Source organism: Strix aluco, chromosome 12, assembly GCF_031877795.1.
Source record: "Strix aluco isolate bStrAlu1 chromosome 12, bStrAlu1.hap1, whole genome shotgun sequence".
Lineage (NCBI taxonomy): Eukaryota > Metazoa > Chordata > Aves > Strigiformes > Strigidae > Strix > Strix aluco.
In genome coordinates this window covers 2,576,635-2,595,552 of record NC_133942.1, presented here as the reverse complement: position 1 = coordinate 2,595,552, position 18,918 = coordinate 2,576,635, and the positions used below count along the sequence as shown (strand labels likewise).

At 53.6% G+C, this 18,918-nt stretch overlaps 1 protein-coding gene across 2 annotated transcripts; it reads right to left on the bottom strand.

The window, feature by feature from the left end:
- Positions 1 to 10,095: 10,095 nt before the first annotated feature.
- LOC141928820 (transmembrane protein 209-like) lies at positions 10,096 to 15,122 on the bottom strand. 2 transcript variants are annotated; one of them, XM_074837571.1, is made up of 6 exons: positions 14,986 to 15,122; positions 13,126 to 13,265; positions 12,952 to 13,010; positions 12,083 to 12,214; positions 10,857 to 11,092; positions 10,096 to 10,201 (listed from the first exon to the last, which is right to left on the bottom strand). In XM_074837571.1, the coding sequence occupies exons 2-6, from the start codon at positions 13,260 to 13,262 to the stop codon at positions 10,172 to 10,174; spliced, it is 594 nt and encodes a 197-aa protein (XP_074693672.1). In that variant the 5' UTR covers positions 13,263 to 13,265; positions 14,986 to 15,122; the 3' UTR covers positions 10,096 to 10,171. The 2 variants fall into 2 exon arrangements, with proteins under 2 accessions (XP_074693672.1, XP_074693671.1); XM_074837570.1 differs by lacking the exon at positions 14,986 to 15,122 and having other exon boundaries at positions 13,126 to 13,563.
- Positions 15,123 to 18,918: the final 3,796 nt, after the last annotated feature.

Sequence of the window (18,918 nt, the reverse complement as noted above, 5' to 3'; positions counted from 1 at the left end):
TTTTCACATAGCAGAGATTTTTACTACAGAAAAGGGATATTCTTTTTTTCCCCTCAATAGTCCAAGGACAATTGAGAACACAAAAAGCTATAGAAACTCAAGTTACTTACTTCAGAAGTTACTCATTTATACTTCCTTTATATTCTTTAGCAATTTGCAATACAATATTTGCATGCTATTATAAATTGCTAACTAAGAATTGCTCTGCTGATTGAGGATGCCAATTAACTTCAGACACCAGAGTAAAAAGAGTGGGCTTATTTTACTGTTAATAATTAAAAGATATAAGCAAGTAATACAGGAAATAAGCAATAAGAAAAATACAGAATACTACACTTAATTATTACTACATACAGTTAATTATAGAAAAATAAGAATAAGCAAGGTAACGCACCTAATCATTACTACCCAATGGGGAGAATAGTGATTAAGGCAGATCCATCCCCACTCACACCCGTTCCCACCACCCAGCCCCGCAGGCGCTGGGCAGCCCCAGGTGCAGCGAGGATTTGTTGAGCCTGTCCCGGCGAGTGGGAAATCCTACGCGGGGCGTCCACCCGTAGCTGAGGCACCCAGAGTCGCTGTGAGCGGGTCCGGCCTCATGGACCAAAATCAGCAAGTCAGAAAGACTTGCACTTTTCTTTGAGCAGAAACATCTGGTTTCATCCTCCTGTTGGATTCCACCCAGAGCCTGGCCAGGGCTCGGGGAGAACCAAGGGAGTTTCTAACAAGGCAAACACTTGGGTTCTCAGCCTTGAACAAGCTGAACGAGGGAAGCTGGGTACATTCTCACGGCATTTCATCCTCACTGCTGATTATATTCTGTCCAGGCTGCATCTGTCACTAGTGAGCATTCATATTTCGTTAATGATCGGATACTAATAATTAACGCTAATGGTAATGCAGATTTACTAATTGGCAGATACTAATAATGGATAACCTTTGGTTGTGAGGTTCATCTAGAGGTCAACTGTGTTTCAGGGCCTATGATTCAGGCCCCAGCACTACAGGAATGAAAAAGAACAGTTCTCAGCATTACTGCACTCAGTTGCTGTCATTTCCCCCAGCTGCTCACACAGCTCCCTGCTGAATGCAGCCTCCCCCACCCACCTGCAGGAACTCCACAGCAGTTTCCCTGAACTCAGGGCATATTAAGGGGTATTCCCAACCTCTCAGATTTAAGCCCCTTCTCCCAGCTAAATCTGACTGTCTTCCAGTCATCAACAACAACACAAGCTCATGTTTCCACAATTACAACCCAAGCATCATCCTAAATATTAATAAAACACATCAAAGGTTTAGCAATGCCATTACCAACCTTTTTCAGTAAGCTCTGGTGCTGCTGTTAGAAAACAATTCAAGACTGTGCTCAGGTTGCTCAAAAGCAACTGGCAGCGCTGAAGGGACTGGAATGTCTGTGGGTCAATGGAGTTGTAGGAGCATCAAACAGCAGAACCTTTTCAAGAAAAAATATTAAATCATCAGCCTACGGAACAGCTTCAGAGCTTCAAAAGTTCACTTCAAGAACTGCATGCGATATCATATCCCAGCAGGTTACTGAACAAGCTCAGTTAGAAGGAATGATGTTATCTTTGCAGAATGGCTACACCAGTACTCACCTATGTGATCAAATCCATCAGCTGTAGAGATCACTTTGTTCCCTGTCCACTCAAGAACAAACGAGCACAGAGGAAGATACCCGAGATGTGTTTTCTCCTCTAAAGGAAGATTTTTGCTCCAGGAGCTCTTTCCAGGAGCTGCTGCTCCGGAAAGCGTACGGGGTGTGTGTGTGTGTGTGTGTGTGTGTGTCAGCGAGAACCACGTGGCAGGAGCGGGGGGCGGGGGGGATAAACAAAATAATACACACCCCCGAGAGAAAAGCTGAACCCGCCCCACGAAACCAACAGCTGAAGCCGGGGAGCGCCCGGCAGCGCCGGGACCCCGACCCGGGTAAAGGCTCCAGGTTCCCGACGTGAACTCGCCCCGGGGAGTGGGGGGGCCGCCGCCGGAGGGGGCGGGGTGGGGGTGTGTTATTTTGTTTATCCCCCCCCAGCTCCTGCCACGTGGTTCTCGATGGCACCGCTCGCCCGCTCCCCCCCCTCCCGGTTTCTGGCAGCAGCAGCTTTGCCGCCCGCGGAAGGCAGGCGGGAGCCTTTAGGACCCAGCGGCGTCCCCGCCGGCTCCTGCCCGGCGGCACAGGGGGGTCCCGGCGGCGGCGGCGCCTCTGCCCGGAGCGGCCGGTGGCTCTGAGGGGTGTGGGGGCCGCGCTCTGCGGGCACCCCCCGCCTCCTCCCGGCTGGAAAAAGGGGAACCCCTGCGCTGCCTGAGGGGAAGGGGGTGTCTCCTCACCTCTCCGGAGCCCCAGCTCTGCGGCAGGTACTGTGGCTGCCCCCCCGCCCCGGCACCGCCTGGCTGCTGGGGCCTGCACAGGGTCGGGGGGGTCTGAGGGAGAGATGTGGGGCCGCGTGTGTGTGGTGGGTCAGGGCTGGGGGGGATGTGGGGCCGCGTGTGTGTGGTGGGTCAGGGCTGGGGGGGATGTGGGGCCGCGTGTGTGTGGTGGGTCAGGGCTGGGGGGGATGTGGGGCCGCCGGTGTGTGACAGGGGTCGGGATGGGGGGAGCTGTGGAGCCTCTTCTGTGTGAGGGGGGTGTGAGCTGTGGGGCTGCCGGTGTGTAACGGTGAGGTCTGGTTGGGGGGAGCGGTGAGGCAGCTCCTCTGACAGTGGGGGGCGGTGGGGGGAGCTGTGGAGACCCCCCCGGTGTGGTGTGGGGGGTGGCGGCTGGGGGCAGCTGTGGAGGCTGCCTGCGTGTGACAGTGGGGTCTGTGCAGGGGCAGCTCCGAGGGTCCCTGTGCGTGGGACTCTGCCTGCATTGCTCTATGTCTGAGAGTGCCCAAACCCTGTCCCTGTTTGTCAGAGGTGATTCTGAGAAGTGTCTCCAGCAGCATCTCCCGTTTCATGAGACAGATCGACCAGTGCCTCAGAAATGGCCCCTTTGAGAGATGAACGTAGCTCTTCCCAGACATGAGCTGAGGTCTCAGCATGGCAATCCCCATAGAAGAAGGTTGGGAGTCGGTCACCCAGCTTTCTGACCAGGAGCACTTGGCTTTTGTTGTGTTCTGGCTTTCCTCCCCAGCCAGAGGGGTTAAGTCAATACTCTTGTTTTGTAGGAATTGAGATTGCCTTGGAGCAGGGCTGCTGCAGGGATGGGTGATGTGTCTCTTTCATGGTCAGTCACTGCTCATCCCGTTCTCCCAAATGCCCTGCTAAGACTGTGTGAATCAAGTGTAAAGGAGGTTCACCTCCATGCACCCTCCTCTGCAGCATGCAACCTGCTAATTCAAGTATGCACAGACAGACCCAAAGGAGCATGTGTTGAAGGTAAGCAGGCATATCATCTATCTGTGTGCAAAAAAAAGCGCTCTTCCTGGAAGGATTCCTCATTCTAGGTGACACTCTTCCTCCCTGTTGGGTGAATGTTCCTCTGAATCTTTATGTTAAATAGACACTCTCTGGACAACCAGCTTACACCCAGGGATATTCTCTCCAGTAGCCTTCCCAGTGTTGACCTGGAGTCCCCTCACTCTAGTTATACACAAAGTCTGCATTAGCACACTGCAGCTACGGTAGTGTGTTGATGTGTGGTGAGTCATATAGTTCCTTTTCTAGTCAGGTACTTTGCATATGCAGTCCAGGAACTCCAGTAAACCCTTTCAGAGGGTTAGGGCTTTTGTGTAAGGCCTGTGTAATCCTTTTCAGACAACGCCACCAGGGTATCTGGGTAACCCCGAGGCACACAGCACTGGACACTGCTTCTCAGGCATTGGAATCCAGCCCTGTGCCTCTGCTGACATGAATGGAAACACCAGCAGGCAGCGTCACATGGCTCGTGCTCTCACAAAATCCCTGTGACCAGAATTTCCTACTGGTTTTATCTTCTCTTTAGAGGGTTCATAGGCAAGACCCAAGACAGAAAAGACTGGAAATCAGATCAGATTTCTAGGGCAGGGAATAGACTGTGTGTCCAGCAGTGGTCTGTCATTGGCCATTTCTGTGCAGGGTTTCTGGCCATTCTCACTGTTGCTTGGCCAGGAGAGGGGCTGGTGGTTGGGGTTATCAAAGCAGACATGGGCTGAAACTCAGGGCCCTCTCCGTGCTTCTTTCCTGCAGGTTGTGGGCTTGCAGTCTCACAACTGCCTGCCGTGGTGATCTGGCCACTGTGCTCAGCACCAACCAGACCCTGCTGGAGTTGAGGCTGGGCACCAATGCCCTGGGAGATGCTGGAGTGCACCTGCTATGTGAGAAGCTTAAACACCCTGCCTGCCCCCTTAAAGAATTGCAGTAAGGGACTTCAAGGTTCTTTTGAGCATTTCCCAGTGTGCCCATGAGGCAAACTTCAGCACATGAGAATCTCATGAGGCTGGTGCTGGAAAGATGCTTCTTCTTGGATGGAGAGAAGCCAAAAGTAACAAACCTATGATGTCGCTTATAGTTTGCATCTAGACTTTGCTTTCTGAATGGCATTAATAAACAGGGTACGCCAGGCACTTTCTCCCATAGAACTGCTAAGAAATAATGAAACTCTTGAGAGTGTGCTGAGTAGAATTACCTATCTCTGATTTTGGCTAGTAGCAGGGCAGTGTGGAAAGGCAACTGAATGTAGGCAACCTTACTTTGTTCATTTTTTTCTGATCCTGTGGGACTGCATGCTGTTCCACGAGGAGCACAGCCTGTGCCATTTACCTTTGGCCTCAGCTCTTTGCATTATGGAGAAGCCCTGCTCCTGCATCTTCCTGACAGAAGAAGAGGGGGAAGGCAGTGATGAGGAAAGGACCTCCCTCATCTTTGTCTGGCCCACTGGCTCCTGCGTTGCCACTTTTGGGTGAGTCTTGGTGGCACGTCCCATGGCTGGGCAGGAGAGGTTCCCGTGCAGAGCCTTGTGGCAATTGAGGCACAGACTCTCCATGAAGTGCAGAAGGAAAGACCCTTTACTATTACAGTAGTACATGCTTATGCTCTTGTTAAAGCTCTTACTTCATATAATTAGCAAATCAGCAATTAGACAGCTATCAACCTTTTCTCCTATCACCATCAGACCCCTCTAACACGGCTGTGCAGACCAGTCACCCTCTCGTTCACGCGCTGTTCACGCGGCGGTAACTTCTCACAGCTCAGCACTTTCCCACAGCTCAGTGTTGCAGCTGGCCGTTGTTTTTCCTCTGCCACCTCAGCACAACTTGGCAGTTTCTGACATTTCTCCCCAGGCCTGTTTCTCATCAAAGCCTTGCTGCTTCTCAGGGGCTGTGCAGGGCTGACAGGCCGATGTCGACTTTGCCTCTCTCCCACAGTTTCTCACCAGAGTATAGACACCAACACGCTACCCCACCTCTCTCTCCCCCAGCATCTCCCCTCCTTTACTGATGTCTCTCCCTCGGTGCAGCCTTTGCTCCTCCAGCAGGTTCGCGGAGCCCTGTCAGCTCTCCTTCACCCAAGGGTGCAGTGCTGAGAGGCTGCTGAAGCTTGTCCAGCCCTTGAAATGTTTCCCCAGTTGCTCTTCCACACGAGCACCACTGATCCTGCCCCAGGACACCTGGAAAGTGTCAGGCATGACGACATGACTCTGGACACGATGTTCAAAGGCATTCGGATGCAGGTGATCTTCTTCTCAGTCCTGCTGGTGGGTGGCAAAGGGAACAGACCCTGCAGGTAGACGATTGTGCCACTGGTGTTAGCAGTGGGTCTCTATGACCTTGAGACCCTCCCTGAGGAAGAGATGGGATTCACCTGATGAAGTGGGACAAAACTACCTTTGCTAACAGGCTGGGCAACATGGAAAGAAGCTTTAAACTGAAAGGGTGTGTGAAAGTTTCACCAAAATGGGATAAAAGAACTTAGCGACACCGATGGGATGTAGATGAGCAGACACTCCTTTACTAACGGCCGGGTGCGCAGGGGAGTCGTCTCACCAACAACACACACCTAACTCGTGTAGCGTGCTGATTATATTGGATACAGTCAGACAGATTAATCAAGTTCTCATACACAAACGTGATAATTCCCATAACTCATTTTCATATTCCCACCTCTTTCCGGTCATGTGCACCCGAGTCCTGAAATGAGTCAGGGGGCTGCTTTTGTGACCACCACGGACTGCTGACTCAAAAGAAAGACCCTCCAATGCCCCTGACTCAAGGATTTTGGCTCCCATTGCGATTTTAACATGCTTCGAGGCCCTTTCACAATGCAACTTCTAAAATACCTGGTCTACAGGGCGATAAATCGTCCTGACCGCACAGTCTAACGATGGCATCATCACGAGTCTTATTCTTTGACTAGAAATCTGGTTAATGATTATCACTAGTCTACGTGGCCTTAGCCTGGGACTTTACACAGGAGTTTGTAGCAGCATAACTGGTTCTATGGTTACTCTAAATCATTACTTATTTAAATCCAAATCACCAAAAATCATTAAAATCAGCTCAAATTAATAACAAATCAGTAACACTCCTGCAGTGGCCTTTTGATTATCTGTCATGTCTGCTGTGCTCCAGTAAGACCTTAGTTAATTCTGTGTTTTCTGCTGACACCTGCTGGCCCTCAGCAGAAGGTTACTGTGGGCCTGCTACAAAACTTTCCGGCCTGAAAGGCTTTCACAACCTCGGAAGTGGTTATTATTTACAAGGGGGTCAGGGTGCGGCACGGGACCCCTCGGTTCATCCCCCAGAGGGTCCCCATTCGGAGCGCGCCGTTCCCTCCACTTCCTGGATCCCTTTGCCAAAGGGCCGGAGGAAATACCCGGCCAGGTCCCAGCAGAGCCGCCCTGCGGGGACACGAGCATCAGCTCTGCTGGGGACACACGTGTCCCCTCCAGGGCCACCCTGCGGAGACCCGGGAGACCCCAGCACCCATCAGAGCCATTTTGGGCTCACCCAGCCCTTCCTGGGGGTCCCAAATCCAGGACTCATCATAAGGAGCCCCCACAACGATGACAAACATCACGGCAGCCGCGAGGACATGGAGGAGCGAGAGCCACCAGCCGAAGAGCAGCGGGCAGAGGATGTTCCCACACGTCACTGTGGATCCCACGGGAGGGGAGGCACCGGACGGGACCGTTGTCACCTGCAACGGCCCAAACCCACGCCGTCACCGCACAGGGTTGTCCCCAAGGCCACCCACCTCCGGAGCCCCGGATGACGTTGAGGTTGGAGTAGAGCTCCTTGACTGTTAAGAAAATCTCTTTTTTAATGATTACTTACAAATAAATGAGATCATAGAAATAAGAATTCAATGGTCATTAGAATAGGAGATTAGAAATCAGTAAACTATTGTAAGGAGGCAGGTGTTCAAATAGTCTGAAGACGTAAAACCACGCTGTGCTGCTCATTCGTCATATGGTTGGCCAAAAACCCAGCCCAGTTAATCCGTGGATAAAGACAGATGAATCGAAACCTTTAATTTATTTTAATTTTTTATTATATTTATAATTAATATAATTTTAATTATATATAATTAAGTTTGATATATAGTATATATTTATATATTATCTATATTATAGATTATATATGTATATATAAATACAATACAATTTATATTTAATATAATATTTTAACTGATATAGACATAAGAAATGGGTGATAAAGCGTCTAGTTTTAATATTCTTAAAGGTTATAAGGTTAACGTCTCAGAAATTAGAAATGTGAAATGGAACATGGAGAGAAGGTTGTGGAAATCAGAGGAAGCAAGAGGGTGGTTTGAAGAGGGGTGACTCGATGGGCCTGGAACGGCCCAACAGAGCGTGTGATCAGGAGCAGAACCAACGACGAGAAAGGACTCGCTGACGGATGGAAATTTATGGACATTTTTGATCACTGAAAGGATAGAGAATTGAAACATCAAGGGAAACTGAGGTGGACTTTGTATGAGGTGCTGGTTTAGAATCCCGACAGGAGGAGGAGCAGGGGCTGACGCCAGCTGCCATTCACGGGGGTGGGTGCACGTGATAGTAAAGGCCAAAGCAGAGCGAAGCCCATTCCGTTACAAGTCTATTTGATTTATCACTCTGCAAGACATGGAAATATCTGTCCTTTATGCTGCAGGCCTGAGTAGGATAGAAATGTTTAGAAAATGTCAGTAAAAATGAAACAAAGAAGAAATGAGGAAAGAAGCAAAGCAAAGAATATTTATAAACAGAATTCTCAGCTTTTTAAAATATTTTTGTGTTTATTTCCTCTTTAACATACCTTGCTTTGTTTTGATATACCAGTCTTCGGGGCATGTCATGAACATAGTTTCAATTACGGTTTTGAAAGACAAAAGTATTTCCAGAAGTGGGGTGGGATGTAGCTACAGGGACGCGGATGCCCTAAGTCACAGGGAAAGAGTTTTATTTGTCTTTATCACTGACGATCTCTGATCGGTGCTCCCAGGGCCGCGCCGTCCTGGGGCCCTTCCATTTCTTGAAGCCGAACTGCGGAGATTTTTTAAATTTATTTTTTTGGGGGGGCAGGTGGAAGGAAGAAAAAGAAACCCCATTACAGCCATCCAGGAGCACCCATGGGTGCCCCCACCCATGCCACAGCCACCCACCTTAGAGTTGCCAGAGAGCTTGTTGGCCTCCGCGGCGTTTTCGGCCGCAGAAATCCCCCCCCAGTGTGATGCTCAGGAGGGGGGACCCTCTGATACCCAGGATGGGGGGGCGCCCCCAGCATGCCCAGGACTGGGGACACACACCCCATCAGTGCCCAGTGTGATGCTCAGGAGGGGGAACCCCCCTGGTACCCAGGACGGGGGGGACCCTCCCAGTGCCTGGTATAATTGTCGGGAAAGGGGAGACCCCCCCTCAGGTGCCCCCCTCCCCCCACTCACTGGGCGCATCCTCTGTGCAGCAGCAGCGGAGGGGAAGGGGCGGGGGGTGCCGGGCTCCCCCTCGCTGGGCATGGCGGCGTCTGTCCGTCGGTCGGTCGGTCGGTCGGTGGGTCCGTCCTGCCCCGCCGGTATTTAACGGGAGGTGCCGGGCATGCGCGAGGCGTGGTCCCCCCCCACACTCCCCAGAACCGCCCCCCTTCACACCGGGAGGGGCCGGGGCCGACCTGCCTCCGCCGGGGGCCTGGAGTGCGCCTGATAACGGGGTGCGCGGTGTATCGGGGTGCGGGGGGGCTGGGGTGCACGGTGTATGGGGGTGCCCAGAAAACAGAGTGTGAGCTATATCGGGGTACACGGGGGCAGGGATGCACAGGGATCCAGGGGGGGCGCGGTGTATCGGGGTGCCCAAGGATGTGGGGTGTGCTCGGACGGCCGGTGTGGTGTATCGGGGTGCAGGGGAACCGAGGTGCACGGTGCGGGGGGGCGCACAGGGTCGGGGAGGCACGGGAATCGGGGTGCGTGGTGTATTGGGGTGCGTGGGGCTGCGGCATGCGGGAAGGGCAGTGTGGTGTATCGGGGTGCATGGGAAGCGGGGTGCGTGGTGTATCGGGGTGCGGGGGCAGAAGAATCTGGGGTGCCCAGGGAGTGGGGTGCAGGGTTTACCTGGGTGCGCAGTGCACCGTAGTGCAGGGGAGGGGGGGCCACAGTATGTTGGGGTACACGGGGACTGGTGTGTGTTGGGGTACACAGGGACTGGGGTGCAGAGTGTATTGGGGTGCACAGGGAGTGGGGTGCACAACGTGTTGGGGTAGAGTATATTGGGGTACACGGGGAGCACAATGTATTGGGGTACACAGGGACTGGAGTACATGGTGTGTTGGGGTACACAGTATATTGGGGTACATGGGGTGTGGGGGTACATGGTATATTGGGGTACACGGGGTGTGTGGTTTCTGGGGGTGCCTGGGGAACAGGCGCAGGGCATTATCGGGGTGCAGAGCTATCGGGGTGCGCAGGGACCTGGGCCCCGGGGCTGCTTCTTGAGAAACACCCAGATTTGGGTCCAAAAAAGAGAATTTCTGCCCATCACGAGCCTTTGGCAGGCGAGTAACGGGGCTGGGGGCGGAGGCGGGAGGTGGGGGGGTCAAGCCCAGCTAAACCCGGTTCTTCCAAGTCCCCCCTGGGTGCAGCGAGGGACCGAGCGGTGCTGAGCCCCCAGAAAAACCCAAACCAGCGTTTGCTCAAACAACTCCTTTAATACAGGAAAAACCCGGCGGCTGCTGGGGGACGAGAATCTCCAGGAACAGACGGTTCACGCCAAAAACCAGCAGCTCCCCCCACCCTGCAGAGAGAAAATACAGCACAAAAATATATTTTCTCACACCAAAACACAGGGGGTTCCCCGCCCCCGCTGCAGTTCTCACAGCTTTTATGGACAAATGGGGTTTTGGCACTTTACGACTCACAGAGCCCTTCAGCATCGGGGGCATATGGATTTTTATTCCCCTTTGAAAAAAACTATTAGAACTCTACGCTTCCAGCACCCTCATTTGCCAGAATTTCCAAGAGATTCTCCTCCCCCATGTATAAAAAGGTTTTTTGGCAAATACTGAACAACTCTGCTTTGAAACAAACCCAAGGGGGTTTTTTCCCCCCAAAAGGAAGGAAGCAGAATTCCACCTTGATTTCTAAACGCCATGAATATAAAAGACTCTCGTTTGGGGTTTGGGGTCTGGGTTGGGTTTTTTTGGTCGCCTTTGCACTTCCATTTTGATTGCTGGGTTTTGCTTTGTTCCGAAACAAACCAGCTGCTCTAAACCAAAGGAAGCGGCACTAGGGAAGAAGGACAAATCCCCATATGACAAATTTAAATCCACTTTGCAAAAGGAGCAAACACACACACAGACAACTCTCTGCTGGGTGCTGCTCCCCTTCAGCGGCACAGGGCACCAAACAAAGACCCCAACTGCACCCTCAGGAGCTGGCCTGGTCCTTACCTGACGGGAGCTGCTGCTCGGGGAACAGGTTCCAGCACTGCCGTAAGAAGTGCTGCTGCTTGACAGAGCCCATCGCTGAGGGCTGTATCCTGGGGTACAACCAGTAGCAAACTTCGGGCGGGCGCGAGGGCAGCGGGACGGGCTGTAACTCAGCACGCTCTGGCCCCGGAGCGGAGAAGGTGTCCGGGACGGGGCTTTCCTTGCCGCCAGCTCACGCGGTGCAGTTGTTTGTACCGCTGCAAGAAGGAAAAACAGAATTAGCATTGCGGATGCAGCAGCCCCAAACTCTCCTCCCCGCTTTAAACGCACACTCAATGCTATCTTAAGGCGATTTAAAAAAGATGCTAGAAGGGACGCTGGAAAAATCTGGCCCCTACAGAACTCAGCAGTCAAGCCACTGACAGAAAAAAAGAGAAAACTTTGACACAGGACCACAACTCAGCACGAATCCTGCAGCTTCGGATTTCAGTTCAGTGTTATCAGGCACCTTGCGTAACCCAGGGGGGTTCTCTACTCCATCGCCTATCTCATCAGCTCCTCCACCTGCCTACTCTGGGCATCTTTAGGCGTTGAATGTCTCAGTTGATGTGTGCAAATAAACACAGGAGATGCTCGAACCTTGGTGTTACAGCGTTACAACCGTCTGCTTCCCATTTTCTAGGGGCAGACGAGCAGAGTGCAATACTGCCGTGCCAGCATTTTGCTTTTGGTATATTTGCCCTGTCAGGTTCTTTTCAGAACTTTGCTTTGATCTTCAAAAGCTTTCTGAGTGACCACTCTCTAGGCTCATTTTCAGACTTCACACGAAGGTCTGTCTGTCCCTCTCATTTGGTTCTCCTTACCCAGCGTGACAGCAGTAGGACATCAGAATTAAATATGAACCTGCGCTCTCTGCCTTGCTCCTAGTTCCATGGATAAGCCACAAATTCCTTGCCCAACCTCACAGTGTTCAAGCCCCTCCCTGTCCTTCAGCAGCCGCTCTCATCCTGCCCTTTTCCACCGTCTGTGTTTGTTTCCCCTCCAGTTCTCCCCACAAACACTCATCAAATTATCACTTGACGTGGTGAATTTTAACATGCTGCGGGTAATTCAGTCACCGCTCCTGTCAGACGAGCCCATTCAGAACTCGCTTCGCTAAAGAATCCTGCCGTTGAGAAAGACACCATCTTGAAACAAACAAACAAAAAAAAATAAAAAGAGTTGCCAGAGATATTTACTGCACCCACCTACATTCTGCAACCCCAGCAGGGTCTGCTGGCGAGGACTCACGACCAAGCTGGTTGGTGCCACCGTGTATTTGAAGTACACCCAGAAATCAAAGGCGGCGTTCAGGCTGAAGAGAGATGCGAGTGCGAGTTCTAGAAGAAACAGAGAAGTTTTTACTGTAGCTTGAGCACGGGGAATAACCAAAGTGTCTTGTTTGCAAAAACGGGCATATACCCATTAAAAACAGGTCTAATTATTAGTGCTGTCAGTAAGTACCAGTTTGGGCAATAGCTAAGATTTCTTCACTTTTTTATGCCAGAACCATGGGAGATAATTCTCCTTTCTGTATTGAGATTAATTGATGCTGCTAGAATTGAATTTTTAAAGATGGACAGTCGTTTTCCAAATCTACTACAATGAAGTTTCACAGTATTTCTCAAAAACCATCTTCTGGAGGATTTTTCTCCTCCTCTTGCTTCATCCTCTAATCATATTTGATACAGCTGGCTTAGAGTCTGCGCCTCCGAAACAAACTTTAATTCTTGTGAAATGCCATCCACGCCCACGGTACAATAGAGCAGGAAAATCTGCCATGTTCCCCAAAGCCTTCCTCTACACGGTCAACAGATTTAATGCACCAAGGAAGCTCTTCCTATCTAAGAAAGCTGCTAACACTCCTTACCTGTCACTAGAACAGATGAAATTCCAAGTTTCAAGGGAGACAGCAGAAAGCAAACCAAAGCTTTGGTTTAAATTTAAAACAAACAAAAAAACCCTTTTTTTTTTCCTAAAAAAAAAGCTAGTTAAAGACTACCTCTCCAGCAATCAAACTGACAAGTGAAAAAAAGAAAAGAACCCTGAAAACTATTTAAATGCTGCAGCAACTCACCAAGATACCAGAGTGGCCAGCATGAGATGTTGTAATATGAGCTTATGAGCTTTCCAGTCCTGAAAAGAAACAAAAGAAGTTCTCATTTTGCAACTATTCAGTCCCGGGAAATATTTAGGGAGATACAAAGGAGGAGGCTTTGCTTGTTTGACTCAGGTGTAACAATTAACATACATTTCAGTACAGATCATGCCTGCGAGAGACACATTAAGGAGTCCCCAGGCCAAGAGCCCTTTCCGGGCTTCCATCTCCTTCCTCATCTTGATGGCCGTCTCGATGACGGAAGTTGCTGGACTCTGTTCTGGTGCCATGATCTGTAACAACAAACACAGAGAAATGACAGAATTTGACAACTTTTGTACAGTAAGACCCTCAGTCAGCACACGATTCAAGAAAAAAAAAGCAGTAATCCAAAACAGACTATGTAAATGGACTTTACCTTTAGCCAGAGTCATGCTTAGCATCTTAAAAAAAAAACCCAACAGATTCTTTTTACCAGTAAAAATAGGTAATATTTCTTCAATGAACCCTCCTGTCAGCACTGCCACCTCATTACTGAGGAACAGCGTCCACCTTCTCCACTGAGGTGCAGGTAAGAAGACAGAGACAGATTCCAACCTCAGTTTTGAAAAATAACATCCTTCAGCAGCAAGAGGCAAAGCTCCTGCCTTCTCCAAGCAAAGGGAGCCAGAGGAAGGAAAGGCCTTGCACGGCTCTGCAGTTCTAACATTGAAAATTCTCACTCGTTTCAGTTGGGAACAGAGGATTTTCAGACTGTACAGCCACGTCCTCGGGTTCGGTACATCTAAAAGTTAATACCACATCTGAAAGAAATGACCCTGGTGACTTTCTCTTCTAGTCCTGTCACCAAAATATGCTGCTGTTCCTTCCTGCCACTCACTTAAAAACTCGTCACATAATTCGTCCCTAGAGGGGAACATAAAGAATTTGCTTTCTGGGACAAATACGTCACGTATACATCACTACCTCCTTACTGGTACAACGATTCAACGGTGACATAGTGAACATCAGCATTACTGGGAGAATTCTACAAGAACACTGTGCCTGGTAGTTTTCTTGACAGGTTTTTCACACAGTTTCAGCCCCAAGACTTCCCTCCCCACACCGACGAAGGCAGCGACCCCAAGCAGAGACCCTCTCCCCATCCTCACGCTCCCAACCTCTCCCTGAACCACGTCCTCCTGCAGAAGCTGCACTCTCAGGGCACTGAAATCAAAGGGACATTGGATCCTTTTCTCCTCGCTGAGGGGGGCTGGGTGTGGGGTTTTCACCTCCAGACTGAACTATGTCCTGCCATGTCCCCTGCCCTCTTCTGCTAAGGCACAGGCACGAGGGGAGGCCTCACCCTGACACCCCAGCAGGCGCTGACCCCAGGGCCACACAGGGAGGTCCCCCACACCTCCCCTTGCCCCAAACCCCCCAGCTTCCCCCCACGCCATCCCCTCTGCCACACACAGCCCCAGCTCCCCACGCCCCACGGCACCCTCCCCCCAGCCCTGTCACACACCAACAACTGCCACAGCTTCCCCTGCCACGCACAGGGACCCTCGGAGCTGCCCCTGCACAGACCCCACTGTCACACGCAGGCAGCCTCCACAGCTGCCCCCAGCCGCCACCCCCCACACCACCCCGGGGGGGTCTCCACAGCTCCCCCCACCGCCCCCCACTGTCAGAGGAGCTGCCTCACCGCTCCCCCCAACCAGACCTCACCGTTACACACCGGCAGCCCCACAGCTCACACCCCCCCCACACAGAAGAGGCCCCACAGCTCCCCCCATCCCGACCCCTGTCACACACACGCGGCCCCACATCCCCCCCAGCCCTGACCCACCACACACACGCGGCCCCACATCCCCCCCCCAGCCCTGACCCACCACACACACGCGGCCCCACATCCCCCCCAGCCCTGACCCACCACACACACGCGGCCCCACATCTCTCCCTCAGACCCCCCCGACCCTGTGCAGGCCCCAGCAGCCAGGCGGTGCCAGGGCATGGGGGCAGCCACAGTACCTGCGCAGAGCTGGGGCTCCGGAGAGGTGAGGAGACACCCCCTTCCCCTCAGGCAGCGCAGGGGTTCCCCTTTTTCCAGCCAGGAGAAGGCGGGGGGTGCCCGGCAGAGCGCGGTCCGCACACCCCTCAGAGCCAACGGCCGCGGCGCGCGGGGGGAGGCGGGGCCTGTTGCCATGGGAGCGGGGCACGGCGGGGCGGCGCTTTGGCGGGAAGGGGTGCCTGAGGCGGCCCTGGGTAGACCTGGCCTCCCCGCGCGCTGTGCCGGGGCAGACCCGGCTGCCGGGAGACCGGGCAGAGGCGGCGGTGGCCCCCCCGCCCCGAGGGCGGGTTGGCGTCCTCCGGGAGACGGCGGGCCTCGGCTCTGCTGGTCGCTCGCCGGTATCACCCCCCAGTAGCCCCTCCGCTCCGCACCGGCCACCGCTTCCCCCCACGCCTCCCCAGGCGGGTGCTGGGGGACCAGGCAGAGGCGGCGGCCCCCCCACTCCCCGGGGGGAGTTCGCGTCGGGAACCGGGTGCCTTTACCCGGGTCGGGGTCCCGGCGCTGCCGGGCGCTCCCCGGCTTCAGCTGTTGGTTTCGCGGGGTGTGGGGGGGTGCAGCTTTTCTGTCGGGGTGTGTGTGTGTGTGTGTGTGTGTGTTATTTTGTTTATCCCCCCCCAGCTCCTGCCACGTGGTTCTCGGTGATACCGCCCGCCCCCCCCCCCCCCCCCCCCCCGCCCCCGCCCCCGCTTTCCGCCAGCAGCAGCTTTGCCGCCCGCGGAAGGCAGGCGGGAGCCTTTAGGACCCAGCGGCGTCCCCGTCGGCTCCTGCCCGGCGGCACAGGGGGGTCCCGGCGGCGGCGGCGCCTCTGCCCGGAGCGGCCGGTGGCTCTGAGGGGTGTGGGGGCCGCGCTCTGCGGGCACCCCCCGCCTCCTCCCGGCTGGAAAAAGGGGAACCCCTGCGCTGCCTGAGGGGAAGGGGGTGTCTCCTCACCTCTCCGGAGCCCCAGCTCTGCGGCAGGTACTGTGGCTGCCCCCCCGCCCCGGCACCGCCTGGCTGCTGGGGCCTGCACAGGGTCGGGGGGGTCTGAGGGAGAGATGTGGGGCCGCGTGTGTGTGGTGGGTCAGGGCTGGGGGGGATGTGGGGCCGCGTGTGTGTGGTGGGTCAGGGCTGGGGGGGATGTGGGGCCGCGTGTGTGTGACAGGGGTCGGGATGGGGGGAGGTGTGGGGCCTCTTCTGTGTGAGGGGGGTGTGAGCTGTGGGGCTGCCGGTGTGTAACGGTGAGGTCTGGTTGGGGGGAGCGGTGAGGCAGCTCCTCTGACAGTGGGGGGCGGTGGGGGGAGCTGTGGAGACCCCCCCGGGGTGGTGTGGGGGGTGGCGGCTGGGGGCAGCTGTGGAGGCTGCCTGCGTGTGACAGTGGGGTCTGTGCAGGGGCAGCTCCGAGGGTCCCTGTGCGTGGCAGGGGAAGCTGTGGCAGTTGTTGGTGTGTGACAGGGCTGGGGGGAGGGTGCCGTGGGGCGTGGGGAGCTGGGGCTGTGTGTGGCAGAGGGGATGGCGTGGGGGGAAGCTGGGGGGTTTGGGGCAAGGGGAGGTGTGGGGGACCTCCCTGTGTGGCCCTGGGGTCAGCGCCTGCTGGGGTGTCAGGGTGAGGCCTCCCCTCGTGCCTGTGCCTTAGCAGAAGAGGGCAGGGGACATGGCAGGACATAGTTCAGTCTGGAGGTGAAAACCCCACACCCAGCCCCCCTCAGCGAGGAGAAAAGGATCCAATGTCCCTTTGATTTCAGTGCCCTGAGAGTGCAGCTTCTGCAGGAGGACGTGGTTCAGGGAGAGGTTGGGAGCGTGAGGATGGGGAGAGGGTCTCTGCTTGGGGTCGCTGCCTTCGTCGGTGTGGGGAGGGAAGTCTTGGGGCTGAAACTGTGTGAAAAACCTGTCAAGAAAACTACCAGGCACAGTGTTCTTGTAGAATTCTCCCAGTAATGCTGATGTTCACTATGTCACCGTTGAATCGTTGTAGCAGTAAGAAGGCAGCAATGTAAAGGTGCAATATTTGTCCCAGAAAGCAAATTATTTATGTTCCCATGTAGTGACGAATGATGTGACAAGTTTTTAAGTGAGTGGCAGGAAGGAACAGTACCATATTTTACTGACAAGACTAGAAGAAAAAGTCACCACACTTAATTCTTGCACATACGGTATTAACTTTTAGATGTACCGAAACCCCAGGATGAGGCTGTATAGATAAAAAATATTTCTGGTGGCTTCCTTAGAGGAGTATGGGGCTGGTACCTGGCATCTCCGGTCCCTGCAGTAGGGCTCAGGACAGTCTGGGACATTTCTGGGAGGAATCTTGGGCAGATGCCAGAGAAGAGAGTGTCCTTTCAGGGAGAAAAAACCTCTGGGTATCTTCCTTGGAGGAGTGTGGGGCTGCTACCTACATCAGATAACCCTAAAACAAATGAGAGAAGAGACCAGGACATACCTGGCATTAGGCCTGCTTCGATCCTGGGCGTGAGAGCTTTCTCCAGAAGGTCAAAAATATTGCAGGTAGAATCCTTGGAGGAGTCTGGGCCTACTACCTGGGATCTCGGGTCCCTGCAGCAGAGCTCAGGACAGTCTGGGACATGTCTGGGAGGAATCCTGGGCAGATGCCAGAGAAGAGAGCATCCATTCAGGGAGAACATCTTCTGCGTATCTTCTTTGGAGGAGTCTGTGGCTGCTCCCCAGGGTTAGGCCTCCCTAAAGCAGAGGTGAAAAGACTCCAGGACATGCCTGAGAGCAATCTTGGGTGCGTGCTGGAGCAAAAAACTTTCTTTACAGGAGAAAGCACATCTCTCGTGTGTCCCTTGGAGGAGTGTGGGGCTGCTCCCTGGCACCTGATGACCCTAAAACAAATGCGAGGAGAGACCAGGAGATGCCTGGCAGTAGGCCTGGGTGGATACTGGAGGTGAGAGCTTTACCCAGAAAGTAAAAACTATTTCAGTTGGCATCCTTGGAGTCTAAGGCTGGTACCCGGGATCTCGGGTCCCAGCAGCAGGGCTCAGGACAGTGTGGGACATGTCTGGGAGGAATCTTGGGCAGATGCCAGAGAAGAGAGTGTTCTTTCAGGGAGAAAAACCCTCTGGGTATCTTCCTTGGAGGAGTGTGGGGCTGCTACCCAGGATTAGGCCTCCCTAAACAGAGGTGAAAAGAGTCCAGGACATGCCTGGGAAGAATCTTTTGTGGATGCTGATGTGAGAGATTTCCTCAGAAGGTAATAAATATTTCAGGTGTCATCCTTGGAGGAATATGGGGCTGCTACCAGGGATCTCAGGTCCCAGCAGCAGAGCTCAGTACAGTCTGGGACATGTCTGGGAGGAATCCTGGGCAGATGCCAGAGAAGAGAGCATCCATTCAGGGAGAACATCTTCTGCGTATCTTCTTTGGAGGAGTCTGTGGCTGCTCCCCAGGGTTAGGCCTCCCTAAAGCAGAGGTGAAAAGACTCCAGGACATGCCTGAGAGCAATCTTGGGTGCGTGCTGGAGCAAAAAACTTTCTTTACAGGAGAAAGCACATCTCACGTGTGTCCCTTGGAGGAGTGTGGGGCTGCTCCCTGGCATCTGATGACCCTAAAACAAATGCGAGGAGAGACCAGGAGATGCGTGGCAGTAACCCTGGGTGGATGCTGGAGGTGAGAGCTTTCCCCAGAAGGTAAAATATATGTCAGGTGTCATCCTTGGAGGAGTCTTGGGCTGCTACCTGGGATGTCAGGTCCCTGCAGCAGGGCTCAGGACAGTGTGGGACATGTCTGGGAGGAATCTTGGGCAGATGCCAGAGAAGAGAGTGTCCTTTCAGGGAGAAAAAACCTCTGGGTATGTTCCTTGGAGGAGTCTGGGGCTGCTACCTGGCATCAGGTAACCCTAAAACAAATGAGAGAAGAGACCAGGACATACCTGGCAGTAGCCCTGCTTCGATCCTGGG